General features: G+C 38.6%; 1 protein-coding gene across 1 annotated transcript in view; it reads right to left on the reverse strand.

Annotated features, from left to right (window-relative positions):
* fbxl17 (F-box and leucine-rich repeat protein 17) overlaps window positions 1-18629 on the reverse strand; it is a 684991-nt gene that overhangs the window by 17993 nt on the left and 648369 nt on the right. The window contains exon 9 of the mRNA XM_073068092.1: window positions 15701-15843. Coding sequence (XP_072924193.1) covers window positions 15701-15843 — 143 coding nt within the window. The remainder of the gene's footprint in view (window positions 1-15700; window positions 15844-18629) is intronic.

The raw sequence follows: 18629 nt of genomic DNA on the forward strand, positions 1-18629 counted from the left end.
AATGGAGGGAGAGAGTAAACAAAATCACCAATCTGCAGTTGGCAAAATGCTTGAATCCACAAAATGGATGTAACATCAAGATAATTACTGGATAATAACATGGCAGAACAGAACCACGTGCTTAATTGAAAAGGATTTTTAAAAAATCTATTGGCATTCTCTTCTAATCAAGAAAGCACACCAATGCACCTAATTGCTGAGGAGCCTGAAGAGAGCTGGACTATGCACATCGATACTCATGGCCTTCTACACGTGCGCAGTGCAGAGCATCCTGGCACGCGGCATGACTGCACGGTACGGAAACTGCACTGTGGCGGACAGACAGGTTCTACAAAAGATAGTCAAAACTGTTCAACACATCACCGGCATCAGCCTACCTGCCATCGAGGACATATATACAGAAAGGTGCCAGGAAAAGGCCCAGCCATATTATGAAGGGTCTTACCCGTATGCTCATGGGCTGTTTTTCTACTCACATCAGGGAGGAGGCCATGTGGCATCCATGCTGCACGTGCCAGACTCAAAAACCATTATGTTCAGTAAGGCTGAGCAACACCTCCACCCACTAACCCACTCCTCCACAACCCCTCTACCACTACTTCATCATTTCCAGTCAGAGTCATCCTATATACAGACACTGCTGTGCACAGCATCACTTTATGGACTTAACATCAATCTTAGTATATAAGTTCTCTTATGTATTTATATTTGCTGTGTTTCTTGTAATTGTGTTTTCTGTGCTGCATCGGATCTGGAGTAACAATTATTTCACTCTCCGTTACACTCCGTTAATGCTGGAAATGGCATTAAATAATCTTGAATCTAGAGTGTGTGTCTGGTAGAGTTCATGTGGTGTTTTTGATTTTTGGCAGCTTTTTAGCAGGGCCCAGACTTGCTGAGCCAATTTGGGGCACATATAACTGAGGATAATATACCAGTGTGGATTGAAATTGATTCGCAGATAGAAAACAAAGAATAAAAATAAACCAGTATTTCTAACAAGTCAAAGCTGAGTGAGTGGGCAACAATATGGCAGGTGGAGTATAATGCGGAAAAATGTGAGATTAACCATTTTGGTAGTAAAAATAGAAATGCTGATTTTTTTAAAATTGTGAGCAATCAGTAAATGTTGATGCTCAAAGGCAGCTGGAGTGGGTGGTAGAGGGGGAGTCTTTGTACACGGATCACTGAAAGCAAACGTGCAAACACAGCAGGCAGTCAGGAAAGTTAGCTTTCAGTACTAGAGGATTTGAGTTCAACAGAACAGATATTTTATTTTTTAATGAAACCACAATTGGAATATAATATACAGTTTGCTCCTTCATCTAAAAAAATTAAGTCCCTGCTATTAAAATATCACAGAAAAAAAACAGCCAGACTGGTTCCTGTCTTTGAAGGAGAGATTGAGTGGGCAGAGCCCTTGACCTCTAGAGTTTATAAGAATGAGAGCTGATTTCAGTGAAATGTACAACATTCTTGAAGATCTCAGCAGGGTTGACACAGGCTGAGAAGTTTAGAACTAGAAGTTACTGTCTCAAAATAAGATTGAACAACCTACTCCTGCTCCTATTTACTGAGTTCTCGTGAAGGTACTGTTGGAAAGAGAGCTCCAAGATTTCGACAATAAAAGACTGTTGATATAATCACTAGTCAACATTGTGCTCATCTTGGAAGGGGGCCCGCAGGAAGTAAAGTTTCCATCACCAAGGCCCCTATTTGCCTGCCATGCTCTCTTCTCACTGCTGCCATCAGGAAGGAGGTACAGGAGCCTCAGGTCCCACACCACCAGGTTCGAGGACAAATATTTACTTTCAACCACCTGGCTTAACCACCCACCCCACACTGAAGTGATTCTGCAACCTATAGACTCACTTTCAAGAATTCTACAACACGTTCTCGATATTTGTTGCTTATTTATATATTTTTTCTCATTTTATGTTTGCATAGTTTGTTGTCATTTGTATATTGGTTGTTAGCCTGTCTTTGGCGTGTGCGATTTTTCATTGATTCTATTGTGTTGCTTTGTAATTACTGTGAACGCCCACAAGAAAATGAATCTCACGGTAGTATCTGATGACAAATATGTACTTCGATAATAAATTTACTCTTAACTTTGAAGGCCTTCTGCCTTTTTTGATGGTAAAGGTCAGAGCTTCGTAGAAGGCTGTAGTCTAGGTGAGTAATTGAAATTAATGTTATAGAAATTTTCTTTCCACTTATCAATGCATGCCTGGATATTGTTTTAGACTTGCTGCATACAGGTGTGGACTGCAAAATTAAATAAGACTCTGAATAGAATTGAACATTGTGCAACTATAAATGAACATTGTCTTTTCTGATCTTATAATGAATGGAATGAAGGTAATTAAAGAAGTAGATGAGGGTGGTTAGTCCTAAAAGAGAGCCTTGAGAAAATACTTCAAAAAAATATTGAAATAAACTTATGAGAAACATAAGTAGAAAACATAGACTCCTACAAGTAAACCATAATAAATTTAAAGTTGGAAGAAAAGGTAGTGCTTGAAGCAGAACACACCATACATTTTTCACCCAAAGCCATCAAATTAGCAATTTTTTAAATGACCTGTCCCTAATCTGAACCGAGATTAACTTCTGTACATGCTTCTAGAGAGAGGAGTTCTGATGAAGGGTCTCGGCTCAAACTGTCAACTGTTTATTCATTTCCATTGATGCTGCCTGGCCTGCTGAGTTCCTCCAACATTTTTGTGTGTGTTGCCAACAGATATTCATTTTCGCTCAGAGGGTACGCATTCACAAGATAGTTTGAACACATTTGATGAATATTTCTACTTTACTATGTTGGATTAAACTACCAAGGATAAATAAGTGAGAGATAGAAAGAAAGTAATGTCTGTTGTTAATCTGTGGATGGGCTTTCCACTGCAGATGGTGATAGATGCTCTGACAGTAGCCTCCCTCGATACAGTCAGGAAAAAATTCTCTCTAAACTTATACTAAACAGAAAGATCAAAAAAGACATTGATAGTGGGATATATAATACAGCCTGATAAGGGGACTGCAATCATTTCTATATAATTGTTAGTGAATCTAAAAAGACTTCATTCTTCCTTTCTGACATTTACTCTCCAGGATGTGAAAAAGTGACATTTGCTGTTAACGTATTTTTCTCTATAATGGTTACTCTGATGATTGCAAATGGGAAAAGAGGCCTTGCCGACACTAATTTGATTAACAATGAATTCTTTTGATGATTTTGTATGGCTCTGATCAGTCCATTCTTCTTCCACTGTGGCGGCCTTGCCTGGAGCGAGTGATAATCAATAGAGTCATATACAAGTGCGTGGCTTCGCCTAGCCTTGAAAGTGCTCTGATCTTTTATAGTCCGAATAGTTAACAACTTTGCAATTCTGATTGGGCTGAACAGCAAATGACACAGAATGAGAAGAGGCTCTGACTTTACAAAATGGAAAAAAATGAAGCCCAAGCCACATACAAAAGCCACAAGCTTGAAAAATTAAATATTAACTCTTATTTAATTTCCATGGATCCCTTCATTGACTCATGCTTTATTTCAGAATGTACCTCTTCTCCTGATTAGCTGACTGGGGGAGTTCAAAGTTCAAAGTCTAAAAGTAAATTTACGTAATCATAGACTATCCTGAGATTCATTTTGTTGCGGGCATTCATAGCAGAACAAAGAAATACAATTGAATCAACAAAAATGAGACATGAAGACTGACAAAAAAACCAATGGGAAAAAGAAAAGAAACAGTGAAAATGCAAAGAAAAACTAATAATGAATAAGTAAGTAAATAAACAAATAAAATAATATTGAGAACATGAGATGTAAAGTCCTTGAAAGTGATTCCACAGGTTGTGGAATCAGTTCAGTGTTGAGGTGGGTGAAGCTATCACTCCTGATAGCACACAAGAGCCTGACGGTTGAAAGTATAATGTTCAGTCATTGCCTTTCAAAGTCAAGATCATTTGATCTGCTGTGGTCCTTTAACATCATATAAATATCTTACACATGTTTGTAAGGTTGTTCACTGAGCCTGGTGGTTAGGTCACAAACGTTTTATCGCCAGTCGAGGTGACATCATTAGCATGCAAGTGAGTGTTGTTCCTGCTGAGTGCTCGCGTTTACATTGGTCAGACTTGTTCTGATTGTTTTCTGTTGCGCTGGCCACTAGTCTCCAATATAAACGTGAGTGCAGCTTGCGTCAGGATGTATGGGCAGATTCAGTGATGGAAAATCCTGTACATTTCATGCAAGTCTGGGATCCTGTCAGAGTGAACTGATGAATGCCAACGTTTCTGATCACTGACAGCAAAGTTCTGATTCTCAAAGGTAATCAAGCAAAATTCCTAGTTTCTAAATATCTGCACATTGCCACAATTAAACCAAGCCAGTTGGTGCCTGTGATTATTTTATTACTTTGATTGTAAATTTAAATTTACCTTGCATAGAATCAGAATCAGGTTTATTATCATTGGCACGTGTCGTGAAATTTGTTAACTTAGCAGCAGCAGCACAATACATAATATAGAAAAAAGTAAATCAATTACATTAAGTACATATATGTATATACTAAACAGAGTAAAATAGTGCAAAAGCAGAAATAATATATATTTAAAAAGTGAGGTAGTGTTCATGGGTTCAATGCCCATTTATGAATCATATGGACGAGGGGAAGAAGCTGTTCCTAATAACTAACGCAATTTGGATTACAAAATGCGGATAATGTGTGCTAGTGAAACAAACTAGAAGGTTGAGGTCGATGGCAAACTATTGATCAGTACTAAAATCATCAGAAGGTTTTCTTAAAAATCACATATGAATTAACTGAAAATTGGGAAAACATTCCATATATTTTTCAGCTGAACATGTTGGCATTCTGGGGCCTTTTGCTCCTGTCATAGATTTGCATTAAGTTAATAAACATGGTTGGTGCAACTGGTTTTAATTTTACTCCAAATTAATTATTTTGGTCTGTAAAACAAGACATTACTCATGCCTTATGTATATAGCAGATACAATAATTACATGAATAAGCAATTCTGATTTAAAATAATATGCCAAGGAACATTCAGTTTAATTCTTTCATTGTCTTCACATCATGATCAAAAGGATGAGCAAGCTTTATGATGGACGACTACAGTACAGATTTTTGGATTTTTGAACTGTATTATGGAGAAGAGTGGTATTAAATCTTAAATATGATAGGTATATTTAACTTTAAGGCAGTTTTTACCACAATTATCTAGATACTTTTTCCAGAATAATTGGAAAAATGCCAACTTAATACATAATGTCTCCATGCAATCAAGTTGCTGATGACAGATGGATATACTGATTAAGGAAGAACAACACTGCAGCATATTAGGCCTGGAAAAGAAACCACATAGAAAAATCTTAGTTTTCCCATTTCATGGGCAAACTAATATAGCATTTAAATAATTATTCCTTCAAACATCCTCAATCTTCCACTTTAATTTTCAATTTTATGACAGGTTTGATGGAAGACAATGCAGCAATTCTTTCATGTATTGTTTATGAGAGGGTTAATGTGCTGTTATCACCAAGAGTTTTCTTCACACTGGAGACAGAGATACTCACTGAGTAACAATGTTCAAGTTTGAGGATTACAAATAACTGGGGATACGAATTGACAATAAACTGGACTGGTCAAAGAACACTGAGGCTGTCTACAAGAAGGGTCAGAGCCGTCTCTATTTCCTGAGGAGATTGAGGTCCTTTAACATCTGCCGGACGATGCTGAGGATGTTCTACGAGTCTGTGGTGGCCAGTGCTATCATGTTTGCTGTTGTGTGCTGGGGCAGTAGGCTGAGGGTAGCAGACACCAACAGAATCAACAAACTCATTCGTAAGGCCAGTGATGTTGTGGGGGGTGGAACTGGACTCTCTGATGGTGGTGTGTGAAAAGAGGATGCTGTCCAAGTTGCAAGCCATCTTGGACAATGTTTCCCATCCACTCCATGATGTACTGGTTAGGCACAGGAGTACATTCAGCCAGAGACTCATTCCACCGAGATGCAACCCTGAGCGTCATAGGAAGTCATTCCTACCTGAGGCCATCAACTTTACAACTCCTCCCTCGGAGTGTCAGACACCCTGAGCCAATAGGCTGGTCCTGGACTAATTTCCACTTGGCATTATCTACTTATTATTATTTAATTATTTATGGTTTTATATTGCTATATTTCTACACTATTCTTGGTTGGTGCGACTGTAACGAAACCCAATTTCCCTCGGGGTCAATAAAGTATGTCTGTCTGTCTGTAAATATGAAGAAACTTTTCCCAGATATGAAGTCAATAAACAAAGATTATGGATTTGAGAATGACAAACGGGTTGAAGATGAGCTATTATGATATGCAGTATCTAAAAGGATTGGGAATCAGGTGTGAGGGGGGAATCGCATTAAAATCTACCAGATACTTCTGCTCTGTGCCCACTCTATCCAGGCCTGGATAGAATGGATCTGGAGAGGACATTTCTATTAGTAGGAGAGTCTAGAATCTGAGAGCACAGCCTCAGAATAAAGGGATGTCCTTTTAAATTGTTATGAGCAAGAATTTCTTCAGCCAGAGGGTGGTGACTCTGTGGAATTCGTTGCCACAATGGGTTGTGGAGGTCAAGTCATTGCATTTATTTAAGGCAGAAATTGATAGGTTCTTGACTATTAAGGAGGTTAAAGGTTATGAAAAAGTGGGAGAATAGTCATGGTTGATTGGAGGAACATAATCAATGTGCCAAATGGCTCAATTCTGCTCCTATAACTTATAATCTTATCATACAAACTTTATATGTATTTGAAGAGAACAAAATTCTACAATGGAGAAGGAGCAACAAACCAATCAATTCTTTCAAAGTTCCAGCATGGGTACAACAGATTAAAGAATTTCATTTGTGCCCTGTTATTGAAAGTTTACTCCAAGAGAAGATCAAAATTTAGGCTGTACTCTAGTGTGCAAAGTTAATTGAATGGTGCCTGCTGAAAGTGTCATCTTTCAGATGAGACGTCGAACAAAGGTTTTGTAACTTGCTGCCAGATGGACGTAGATCTCACAACACCATTTTCAACCAGTGCACAGGGTTCCCATCCCATCTTAGCTGATACTTAGTTGTAAATCAACATCATCAGTCACTAGTTTGTGGGACTTAGTAATGTACAACTTGACTCCTATCTTTAATCCATTACAATGGTCACTGCACCAAATGCATCTCAATGGCTTTGAAAGCTAATTATTGCACAGAGGGATCCTGAGGTCCATGCCCATAGCTGCCTGAATGTGCCTGGACAATTTGAAAGGGCTATAAGAAGATCATATGGCGTGCATGCCTTTGTTAGTCAAGATGAAGAGTCAGTCACATTGCAGCTTTATTGGACTCTGGCTGGGCCATATCTCAAATATTGCATTCAGTTCTTGTTGGCATGTTACAGGAAAGATGTGGAGGATAGAGTCATAGAGTCATAGAGAAGTCAAACAGGCTCTTTGGCCTATCCACTCCATCCCAAAACCACTTAAATTGCCTCTTCTCATATAGAGTCATACGTGGTGCAGTCACCAGGATGGTGCTTGGATTAGAAGGCATGTGCTGGAAGGAGAGGTTAGAAAAATCTGGCTTGTTTTCTCTGGAACGGTGGAGGCTGAGGGGAGATCTGATAGAAGCAGGAAAAAGATGCAGCTTTATATCGATGCTTGTCATATAGGATTATGACAGACATAGATAAACAACCAGTATATGTTTCCCAGAGTCAAAATGTCTAATACAAAAGGGTACATGTTTAAAGTGAGAGGGGTAAGTTTTTATACACAGAGAGTAGTGGTTGCCTGGAATGTGCTAGCAGGTATGGTAGTGGAGGCAGATACAATAGAGGCAATTAAGAGGCTCTTCCGTAGACATGTGAATGTGTAGTGAATGGAGAATGGACACTGTGCAGGCAGTAGGGATTAGTTTAATTACTAGTTTAATTAGTTTGGATGAACATGCTATTCTATGTTTACTGCAGAATGATAATGATAATTTGAGGAGCCGGTAGCTGAAATAAACCAAGTTTTTAAAGCATAGGAGCACAGGAAACAGTATATAAAATAAGCCACACACACAAAATGCTGGAGGAACTCAGCAGGCCAGGCAGCATCTATGGAAAAGAGTAAACAGGCGAAGTTTCAGGCAAAGACCCTTCGGTAGGACTGAAACGTCTTGGCCCAAATGCGGACTATACACTTTTCCATATACGCTGCCTGACCGGCTGAGTTCCTCCAGCATTTTGTGTGTGTTGCTTGGATTTCCAGCCTCTGCAGATTTTCTCTTGTATATGAAATAAGCTACTTAGTCCCTCCGGCTTGCTCATTCAATAAGATCACGGCTTCTCTTTTACTTCAGTGCTACTTTGCTGTTCCAATCCCAAACGCTTTGGAAAAAATTATTGATCTCTGTCTTGAACATACCCAACGACTGATCCTTCACAGCCCTCAAATACGGTGAATTCCAAGATGCATGAAGAAATTTCTTCTCACCTCAGTTCGGAATGGTTAATCCCTTCAACCTGTATTCAATCTCTTAGGAACTGTATATGATCTCACCGATCAAAGTGTTGAGGAAAAGTGAAAGGTGAGCTGGTGATCAGCACCACCTACCTGTGAGTGTTCGGACTCTCACCCACTCTCTGCTCCTGGAGGAATACACCTGCATTCAATCTATCTCTCTCGCTCTCCCTTTTGCTCGATGCTGCTGGAGTCCTGGGTCTTAGGCAAGGTTTAATCAACACGGTTTGTGGATCGGACTTTGTCGTTCATGCTATTATGTTTCTAGTTTCTGGTTGCTGATTTGTGCGATCCTGAACAGGGCGGACTGGTTCTGTGACCTGTAGTCAACAAATGACACAGTGCTTGATTGAACTGAACTGAATATTCCTGGACTTGTTTGATGACTTTGTGGTTTGATGTTATATTGTGCTTTTTGCTAGCTGTTTTGCTGTTTGCATGATTTGTTCTTTGTTTTGCATGTTGGGGGAGGGGTTTGATAAGGGTTTTGAATGGGTTCCATGGTTTCTTTGTTCTGTGGCTGTCTTTGGAAAGATGAATCTCTGGGTTGTATACTGCATACTGTATGTACTTCGCTAATAAATGTAGTTTGAATCTTTGAATATTTGTCTCAATGTCTCTCATTCTTTTAAAGCTCGAGAATATCGCACCTGCTGTTCTAAAAAGCAATAAATATCTATCGTGCAAATTCCCAAAAAGAGAAAAGAGAAAAAAAGTTTCTCAACAAAATGCAGTAGGAATAGCACCAAATCCTTACATATAAGCATTAAAGCTATCCTCTTTTCTCTGAACACAAATCACGTTGTACCCAAATGATAATGAATCAGACGTCAAAGAAAAGGCAGAGCTCTCTTGCCAAGGACGTAGGCACATGTACTGATGCTTGGCAATCTTCAAAGTAGACACTGAAATTAAACAGGTGCAGTACTCAAGATTATTAAGTCTAAACTTCCCTCATCAGACGCAAAAATATTTTTCTGATACTGAGATTTTGATTCTGTATTGGTCTGATATTTATGTTACATGCATTGTATTTAGACTTGCAATGGTAGGTATTCTGTCTGATTTGGAGGCGATGTGGAGGGGGATTTGAGATTAGATGACAAGTACGGACAGTACAATCCTCTATTTACGTGTATAATTTGCTCATGGCTTTGCCCTAGTACAGATAATATCTATAGTTATGCTTCATTGTCTAAATAGACTAAACCAAATATGAAACTGGATTTTAAAAGTCAGGTTTCAAAAGACACTTAAAAAGCATTGGGATTCATGAATAAAGCAATTGTGGAGGAAAAGGAATTTCGGGACAAAAGTATAATAGTGTGCTTTATATAATATATTGGTGTTAATTTGCTTTTTAAACTTTAACCCCCAAAATATAGAACTAAGGTTTAAAGAAACAAATTACCACCAAATCTAAGGTTTCTTCTAAAAATATTTATTAGGTTTTGCAACAGAAAGGACACATTTTACAAGAAAAATGAATAACTGACATTTCTGGTACATATCCAAAATGCCAGTAACTGGAATTAAAGGGGACTGAATGACACAACATATTATAGCTTCGTTTTCAAGTTATTTTCCCAGAGCAAGTCCATGTGATGGATTCCTGATGATAAGAATAATATGGAAAATAGCTATGGCACTAACTTTAAACTAGCACTAACTTGAAAATCTTCTCTCTTCATAAACAAAGAAAGGTTCAAGAAAAATATATAAGACCATAAGTCATTGGGATAAGGGTGCTAGAGCATTGAAACAGCTCATTTCATTAGCATTAAAATGAATTCACATTCTCACATCTTGTGAGAACATATAATGCCATTTAGGCTGGAAATGGTGTTCGAGGATTTCAGTTAAATACTTCTATTACATTAAATTATGGCATTATGAACAAAAATAATTTGGTGGAAGCTGTTCATCATAATCCTGTTCTCTATTTGGTATGTTTCATTCAAGTACTTGAATAACCAGATACTTAGTTTTCTTTATGGGCGGTGTGGTAGCATAACAGTTAGTCCATCGCTTTACAGCACAAGCAACTGGGTACAATTCCCGCCACTGTCTGTAAGGGGTTTCTCCTTGTGACCATGTGGGTTTCCTCTGGGGGTCTAGTTTGTCCTCCCACATTCCAAAGATGGACTGGAAATTAGGTTAATTGGACACTTGGTTCAATGGTTCCACTTATTATCAGAGAACGTATAACATATACAACCTAAGATTCTCGCTTTCTGCAGACATCCCCGAAACAGGAAAAAAAACCCCTAAAGAATGAATGATAGAAAAGAACCCGTAAAAGCCCAAAAGCCCCCTAACCCCCTTTAATACGCAAGCAACAGCAAGCAGCATCAACCCTCCCCCTCCTTATTCTAGCATCAGCGTTCCCACCACCCACCATGCGAGCAACAGCAAAAATACAGCACATCGAAAACTAACTGTTCACTCCAACATTTCAAGATCCCTCAGCTCGCTCTCTCAGTTACAAAGGAGAGACAGATACTGCTCCTTCCACAGCGAGAGGGGAGACAAACAGTCGCTGTTCCGATGTTACAGTCAGCCTGAAGTGCGGGCTCATCCAGCCAGGAGGACCTGTTACCATACTATATCTCTAAATCTAAATTTTGATGCAACTGTACTTAAATTAAATCAAGATTCGTTGAGCTGCCAAATCTGAATCATAATGCAGCTAATGTCTGAGTACAGGCACCAATCAAAAAGTGAAAGCTGGCAAACTTAATTCCTTTTTTATTTACCCACCTGTTTCTGAACAATTCCCTTCTCACTTGCTTTAACTAAGGGAAAAAACTTCATTTCTTTAAAACTTTCTACACAAACTCTTGCTATAATACACGAATTGGACATCAGCCAACTAGCGTGTCACAGCACTGAATGGAACATAATGAACCACATTGAAGGTTTTGAAAATACAGAGTACATGAAATAAGGACAGAGGTCCAGAGTCATTTCTCATGACATATTCACTGCTTTATCCAGTAATTCATGGGAATAGAGATTTCAGACTTACTCTAGAAAGAGATATATTCAGCTGAGTCAAACATTGAACTTGATTCCTTCATTCAATATTATGACAAATGTTTCATTTTTTTTGTGTTGTTACAATGACTTATTGTTTCCAGTTACCCATAATTTGTACTTACACAGGTAACCCAACATCATAATTGTGTGTGGATTTGGCTGATGCAACGAAGATCATCTTTACAGGAGCTCATCAATAATTAGAGGAATTCACTTATTTATTCTTCTCCAAGGTGTGCACTGACTTGGTGACCATAATCCAGAATCAGAATCAGGTTTAATATCACTGTCATGAAACTTGACCATAATTGCTTGCTGAGGTGAAGGTGGCCTCTTTGCAGAATAGATATCTGCAAGCACTGTCGGGGTACCGCTTAACCTATTTTTTGTAGTAACTTTCCTAGACCACTGGCAGCATTTGCAAGCCTTTGCTAGCTTTCTCTCGTTAGCCAACTTCCATTACATCAATGTTCGAAACACATCAAGCAGACCCCTGTGTGGATCATACATGCCTAATACCAGACTTACAAAATAGACATGTCTACGTAGAGTTGTCATTGCTTTGCCTCAACAATACATTACCATGGAGTACAGGTTGCTAGACACCTACAAGGACTGGTCTTTGCTTTAACACTCTGCAGTATTGACGTTACATGTCTGAGTCGGCATCAGCCAAATCACATATGATGATGATGATACAGGATTAATTACATAAGTCACCACTACTCCACCTTAGCCAGCTGAACACTAAAAAAAATTAAAAAAAGATTGGTTTGAAATTTCTTCTACTAGAAAGTAAATCACTATCCATTGAAACTCAATCTCAACAGTAAAGTTGGACACAAAATTTGGGGGCGAGTAAGTGAATCATAGAGATTCTGTGAGCTTCCTAAATGTATGGCTGGACCAGTCCTTCACCTTTAATATTTGCTGAAGGCCAAATAAAAGGTGAACAAATCTTCTGCAAAAACTCTTAAAAGCCACTAGGATACAGAAGAGAAGACATGTCCTGGAATATTCTACTGTCACGTGTTATGCTCTTTTGTGGATAGATAGCGGCCAAACCTGAATACTGGGTGTGGAATAAAACACAGCTGCATCTATTGTCAGCAGGACACCAATGTTAATGGCTGTCAACTGATGCTAGGACACATCTTTTCCCAGATATAAGAGCAGGAAGATCCACCATTACTTTGCTAAATGATTTTCTGCAAACCCAATGTGATCCACCACAGGATGGAAGGCATGCCAAAAATCTCAGACCAGGAGAAAAGTTCCAATCAATCACCTTGTTCAATAGCAAGGAATAATGGAGTTCTCAAAGGAAGAAAGACCTTATTACCAAACCTTTTTGAATCAATACCTGGACTAGACCGTCAAAGGTTCATTTGTTATCAAAGCCTGTATCCATGCACAACTCAGAAATTTGTCTTCTCCAGCTAGCCACGAAACAAAGAAAGAACATGAAAGTTGTTCAGAGAGAAATATTAAAACCACCACACCCCTGTACAAAACAGAACGGCATCCCGATCATCAACCCCCCCCCAAACCCCCCTCCCTCACAAAATGGACATTGATCCCCCCCAAAAAAACATCCACTCCCCCGCACAAAAAACTAACATAACATCAACCCCAAGCACCATTCTCTCGCACAACAAAAATGGAAAAGGAACTGGCAATAAAATAACACAGAATATAAAAACCATAAGACTGAAGAAGTCCACAATCCATAAACATAGAACCACGACACCATCCTATGATATCACCGACGTTCATCAAAAAAGAGGTGCACCACACGAGTCAGAGAGGCCTACCCCCGCCACAGTGAGCCACACAGCGATAGGCCGCTGATAGACTCCTTTTCTGGCAGTGAACAAAAGACAGGCAGTCGACACTGAAATTCTCACTCGCCTTCTGCATTTGCCTCAATGTCTCAGTCTTCCTCAATGCTTTAATTGACAATTAATGGATGCTTTAAACGGCAAAATGGAGTCGAACATCGCCTTGCACCTTGTTTCGATGTTTCTTTGCATGAGGCTGCCTGAGTATGCGCTTGCTTCCCGAAATCTTCTCAGAACCAGGAAAGAGCTGGATCACTTAAATGATCTCCAAACTGTAAATCGCAAGGTCCAACAGTCCCAGAAACACATTTAAGGTGAAAAACAGATATAAAAGAAGTAAAACAGCTATTTTCGTTTGCTATCAGGAAGATGTTGACCGAAGGGGCATTGTGCACTGGCGCCCTTGAGCTGGGTATAAAAAAACTGAGGAAGAAATGGCCAACTTTTGCATTATGGAAACTCTAAACCAGATATATTGGCAGCAACAACAAATCAAACAATGGAACATTTTATCAAAGTCTTGCCCCCTTGATTTTTTCCAGGGCATGTGGCCAACATCAAGCAGTGATATGAGATGCCTGGTTCCAAGACATGAAATTCAACATCTGAATTCCTTCCACTGTCGTACTTTAAGATGATGATAATTAGAAACAAAATTTTATCATACAAATCACTTGCAGTGGATTCCTTTTGTAGACTTTTAAGAAAAAGAATTTAAAAAAACCCCAAAATACATAATACTTTGTGCAGCTTTTTAGTTTGACAACTTTCCCAGATGAAGTCAGAATAAGTTAATTGCATCAAATTTCACATCATGACTTTTTAAGATTTAAATCTGTGTTGAATTTGTTCCTGGAAACAAGTTATTTGATCTGTAAGGTTGGCATCAAAGGCAATCAATTCACTTGAAAGTGCAGGAGCCTCAGGCCTACCTGAAAGTTAAAACTGATTAATATCATAGTTTCCCATCTAATGGAAAACAAGTACTTTGCTGTGAAGTATCACAGACTCCTTGGAATAAATACTCTGATGTTCTCCGTTGCCCCATTCCCAGCTTATCTGCTTTTATCTATGTTGAAACATTGTGAGGGATTTGATAGAGCAGGAGAGTTCACATTACAAAGACTACATTTAAAGAATCTGGAAAAAGTCATGGAAGGACAGAAATTACAAGACTCAGTTGCTAACATAGAGCATTGCAACACATTTATCTGCAGTTCAATTCCAATTTCATTCGCTTCACCTACCTTCCATTCCAACAAGGTGTCTTACACATTCTGTTTTTAGTTTTGACTTTGTTTTTGGGGAAAAAACATTCTGTAATATTGACATAGAATTGTGGATTATATGTGGTATATTTTTGTCCTATGCTTGTATCTGTGTATCTTTCCATCCTTTGGAATCTCCAAGATTGCACATGAGCAACAAGCAACCTGTTAGAGGAACTGAATGGGTCTAGCAGCATCTGTGTGGGAAGAGAATCCTATTTGACCCACTGAGTTCCTGCAGCATATTCCAACAGTGCATGAACAGTCTTCTCAGTATTTGCCCAAAGCTTTGTAGTAAAGCAGTACCTCTCATCTGTGGCATAGAAGTCACTTTGCAGTAGGCAAAATAATGTGAATTACAAATCACCTGGCCCAACAAAATGGAAAGTTTGCAGAGAAACTGCATCATAGCCCTACACTCTGCAGGTGTTATCGACCTATTCCACAACTCCTCAATGTTGCTTCTGGTCACTATTCTAGTCCTCAGCATGGTCAAACTTCACCTTGACGACTATAAAAGCTCACCAAACAGAAAACAATGGAGAACTAATAACTGTGCCACAGTAATCTACCTTCAGAACCGTTTTCTTTAGGGTGATATGGTACACATATCAGCATTACGTGTTTATCCTTCTCCACACTGCAAAACCAAACAGCTCAAATATGATCCCACTAATCTTAAAAAAATGTTACAAGGAATCACCACAGAGAATTAGCATCATTTTTTTAGCCACGTTTCTGAGAAAAGCTGGGAGTAATCAGTGGGTATTTCCTTTTAAGCACACTGCAATTTGATTTGATAATAAAATACTTTTTAAAATGTCTTTTAATTTCCTCAATACAGTATCAAATATTATTATAAACTCTGGTATTTTTATCAGTTTGCATAACATCATAACAAAACCGAACATACCCGATGAGTCTGAAGTAATGAATGAAGTATTAACATGGTAAGGTTTCATTAATCTTAGCATCTTCAATGAAGCCTCTTACCTTATCACACCTCATAAGCCCCAAATACCTGAGGGACTTGCTGGTCTGTGAAATTTGGGTTGCTCCTTTATCTGTGATTTCTTTACACCAGCCTACGTCCACAGTCTCTATGGTTGCACTATATTGGCCAATCGCAATCAAAGCTGCAACAAATAAGGACGTAGTCAATTAGTTCTGTGTAGACAACCATTATTGTCATTTACTTAAGGTGATAATTACCTTGGCCTAAATTCAGCCAACTGCTGACATTTACTACTCCTGACTTCTGAGATGGGTGTGCGCATAGTTGGGGATGACATGGTCAATTATTTCTTCCCTTTTCTCAAAAGAACAACACAGCTCAGTTTAAGACCATGAAGGGAATGGCATAAGGCAGCATAATGAGCAGCAGGCTCACCTTACATTATAATTGATTTCATATATAACTGAATTATTCTGAATTGTTTGACTAACCTTCCACCAAATAGATAGGAGGGATTAAGGGAAGGATGAAGTGTAAAATGCTTGAATTACATGTAGGAAAAACAGAAAGAAAAAATTCAGCTATGCCTTAAAAGATTTGGTTATCAAACTAAAAACAGATGAAAGCAAAGAAATAATTTGCATTTCTATACCAGCTAACCACATCAGGTAGAAGTCCGTTTAAAGAAATCACATTGTGAAATTCCTGTCATGTTGGTACATATACCAGCAACTAAAAAAAAAATTCCATAAATAGAAATGAGCTTTAATCTGAGTTTTTCATAAGGAACCACAATTGGACTCAATGTTCTGCAAGGGTTTCAAAACAATTGAGTTTACAATGTATTTTTTCTCTCTTATACAAATGTCTAATCAAATAAAGTGTGTGGAATCAGTCCTTTACCCATGATGTTCTGATTCTGAGAGTTTACGGTTGAATGAAAAACCATTATTTTTGTTTGTTCAAGACATAGTTAATGGCCTTTAGAAAAATTCTTTACTCTTGATGGCCATAACGAAAAGAATTTTTCTGTTGGATGCCAGCCTGATGTATCAAGATAAACATTCCAGATCTAATACATAGTAATTACATATCCTTAGTGCCAAAATAAGATCAATTAACTGTGTAATTTAGATATATATTTGACCCTTTGATATAGCATGCAAACACCCTAAAGGCAAAATATTTTCCGGCCATTGTTGAAAAAGGTTCTGATGAGGTTTGGCAGAGTAATTCAAGTGCCAACATAAGATATGGAGCTTCTAGGTCACTGGTAACACAGCCAAGAAATAGCAAAAGCCTGATATCTCAGACCCATTTTGTATATTGTCTAGTGACCAAGAAAAAAGAGAGATTGGGTTTATTATCAGAAGAAACCAAAATCGTGCATGTTTGGAGGTAGTATGAGAATGAGACCATGAGACCAAAAGGCATAGGATTCGAATTAGGCTATCTGACCCATCAATTCTGTTCTTCCATCCCATCAGGGCTGATTTATTTTCCCTCTCAACCCCATTCTCTTGCCTTCTCCACATAACCTTCAACACCTTTACTAATCAAGATTACTATTAACATCCACTGAAAATATACCCTAGGACTTAGCCTCCACAGTCAACTGTGGCATTTGATTCCACCGGTTCACCATCTTCTGGCGAAATAAAATTCTTCCTTATCTCTGTTCTAAAGGGGCACCTTTCTATTCTGAGGATGTGCCCTCTGGTCTTGGACTCATCTAATATTGAAAAAATCTTCTCCACATCCAGTCTATCTATGCCTTTCAATATTCAGTAAGTTTCAATGAGATCTCTCTTCTTTCTTCTAAACTCCAGTGCGTACAGGCTCAGAACCATCAAACACTCCTCCATGTTAACCTGTTAATTTCAAGGATCATTCTTGTAAACATCTGTTGGACCTTCTCAAATGCCAGCATGTGCTTTCTTAGATGTGGTACCCAAAACTGATTACAATACTCCAAATGTGTCTGACCAATGCCTTATAAAACCTCAGGAAAGAGACGAGTGATCAGTAGGAGAAACAGAATTTACATTCAATATACTAAGAAAGTAATTGAATAAACGTAAGATTTTCTTAAGTCTATATTTGCAGTAATCCAGGGATGGTATAAACCCTGAGTTCATTAGAAATGTCAGCTAACAGACAAATGTCAACTCACTTTATTTATTTATTTACAGAATCAGCACATAACAGGTCCTTCTGGCCCTTCAAGCCACGCTGCCCAGCAACCCACCTATCCTGGGTCAGTTTATAATGACCAATTAACCTGCTCACCTGTATGCCTTTGGGAGAACCTGGAGGAAACCCACACATTCCATAGGGAGGACGTACAAACTCCTTACAGAGCACACCAGGATTGAACGCGGAACTCCGGTATCCTGAGCAGTAATAACGTCCCGTTAACTGCTACACTACCGTGTGGCTACCCTAGCAGATAACTAGAAAGGATTGTCTCCTTGTGGCAAATTTATTTTACCTAGTATTCTAATGCTCAACACCAAAAAAAACCCCTCTGTCTCCTCAGTTGTTGCTGGTTTCACGAACAGTTTAAATCAGGATACTAATGAGCTCATCATGAGTCTATCCCTTTAGAGAAGGGGTTCCCAACCTTTTTTATGCCATGGATCAATACCATTAAGCAAGGGGTCCATGGACTCCAGGTTGGGGTAGAAGCTGTAAATCTGTATCATAAAATTTATAAATCAAACTCTGTTTTCAGTGCTTTTAATCGACAACTGGACACCAGAAAGGTCCATGGCAATGAACATTTTGTTGCTTTATTTAATCAGTTCAGTTTTACACAATAATGTTCTTAAGACCCTCTTCAGATGTGGTACTTCATGACTTCAATTGAATTGATATCCCAAGATAGTTCTAAAGTATCACTGTAAGAATATTCCTTCTAAAGATGTCAAATTCAGATCTAAGTGCTTGTTCATGAAGAACAAAATG

Source organism: Hemitrygon akajei, chromosome 2 (genome assembly GCF_048418815.1).
Source record: "Hemitrygon akajei chromosome 2, sHemAka1.3, whole genome shotgun sequence".
Taxonomy (NCBI): Eukaryota; Metazoa; Chordata; class Chondrichthyes; order Myliobatiformes; family Dasyatidae; genus Hemitrygon; species Hemitrygon akajei.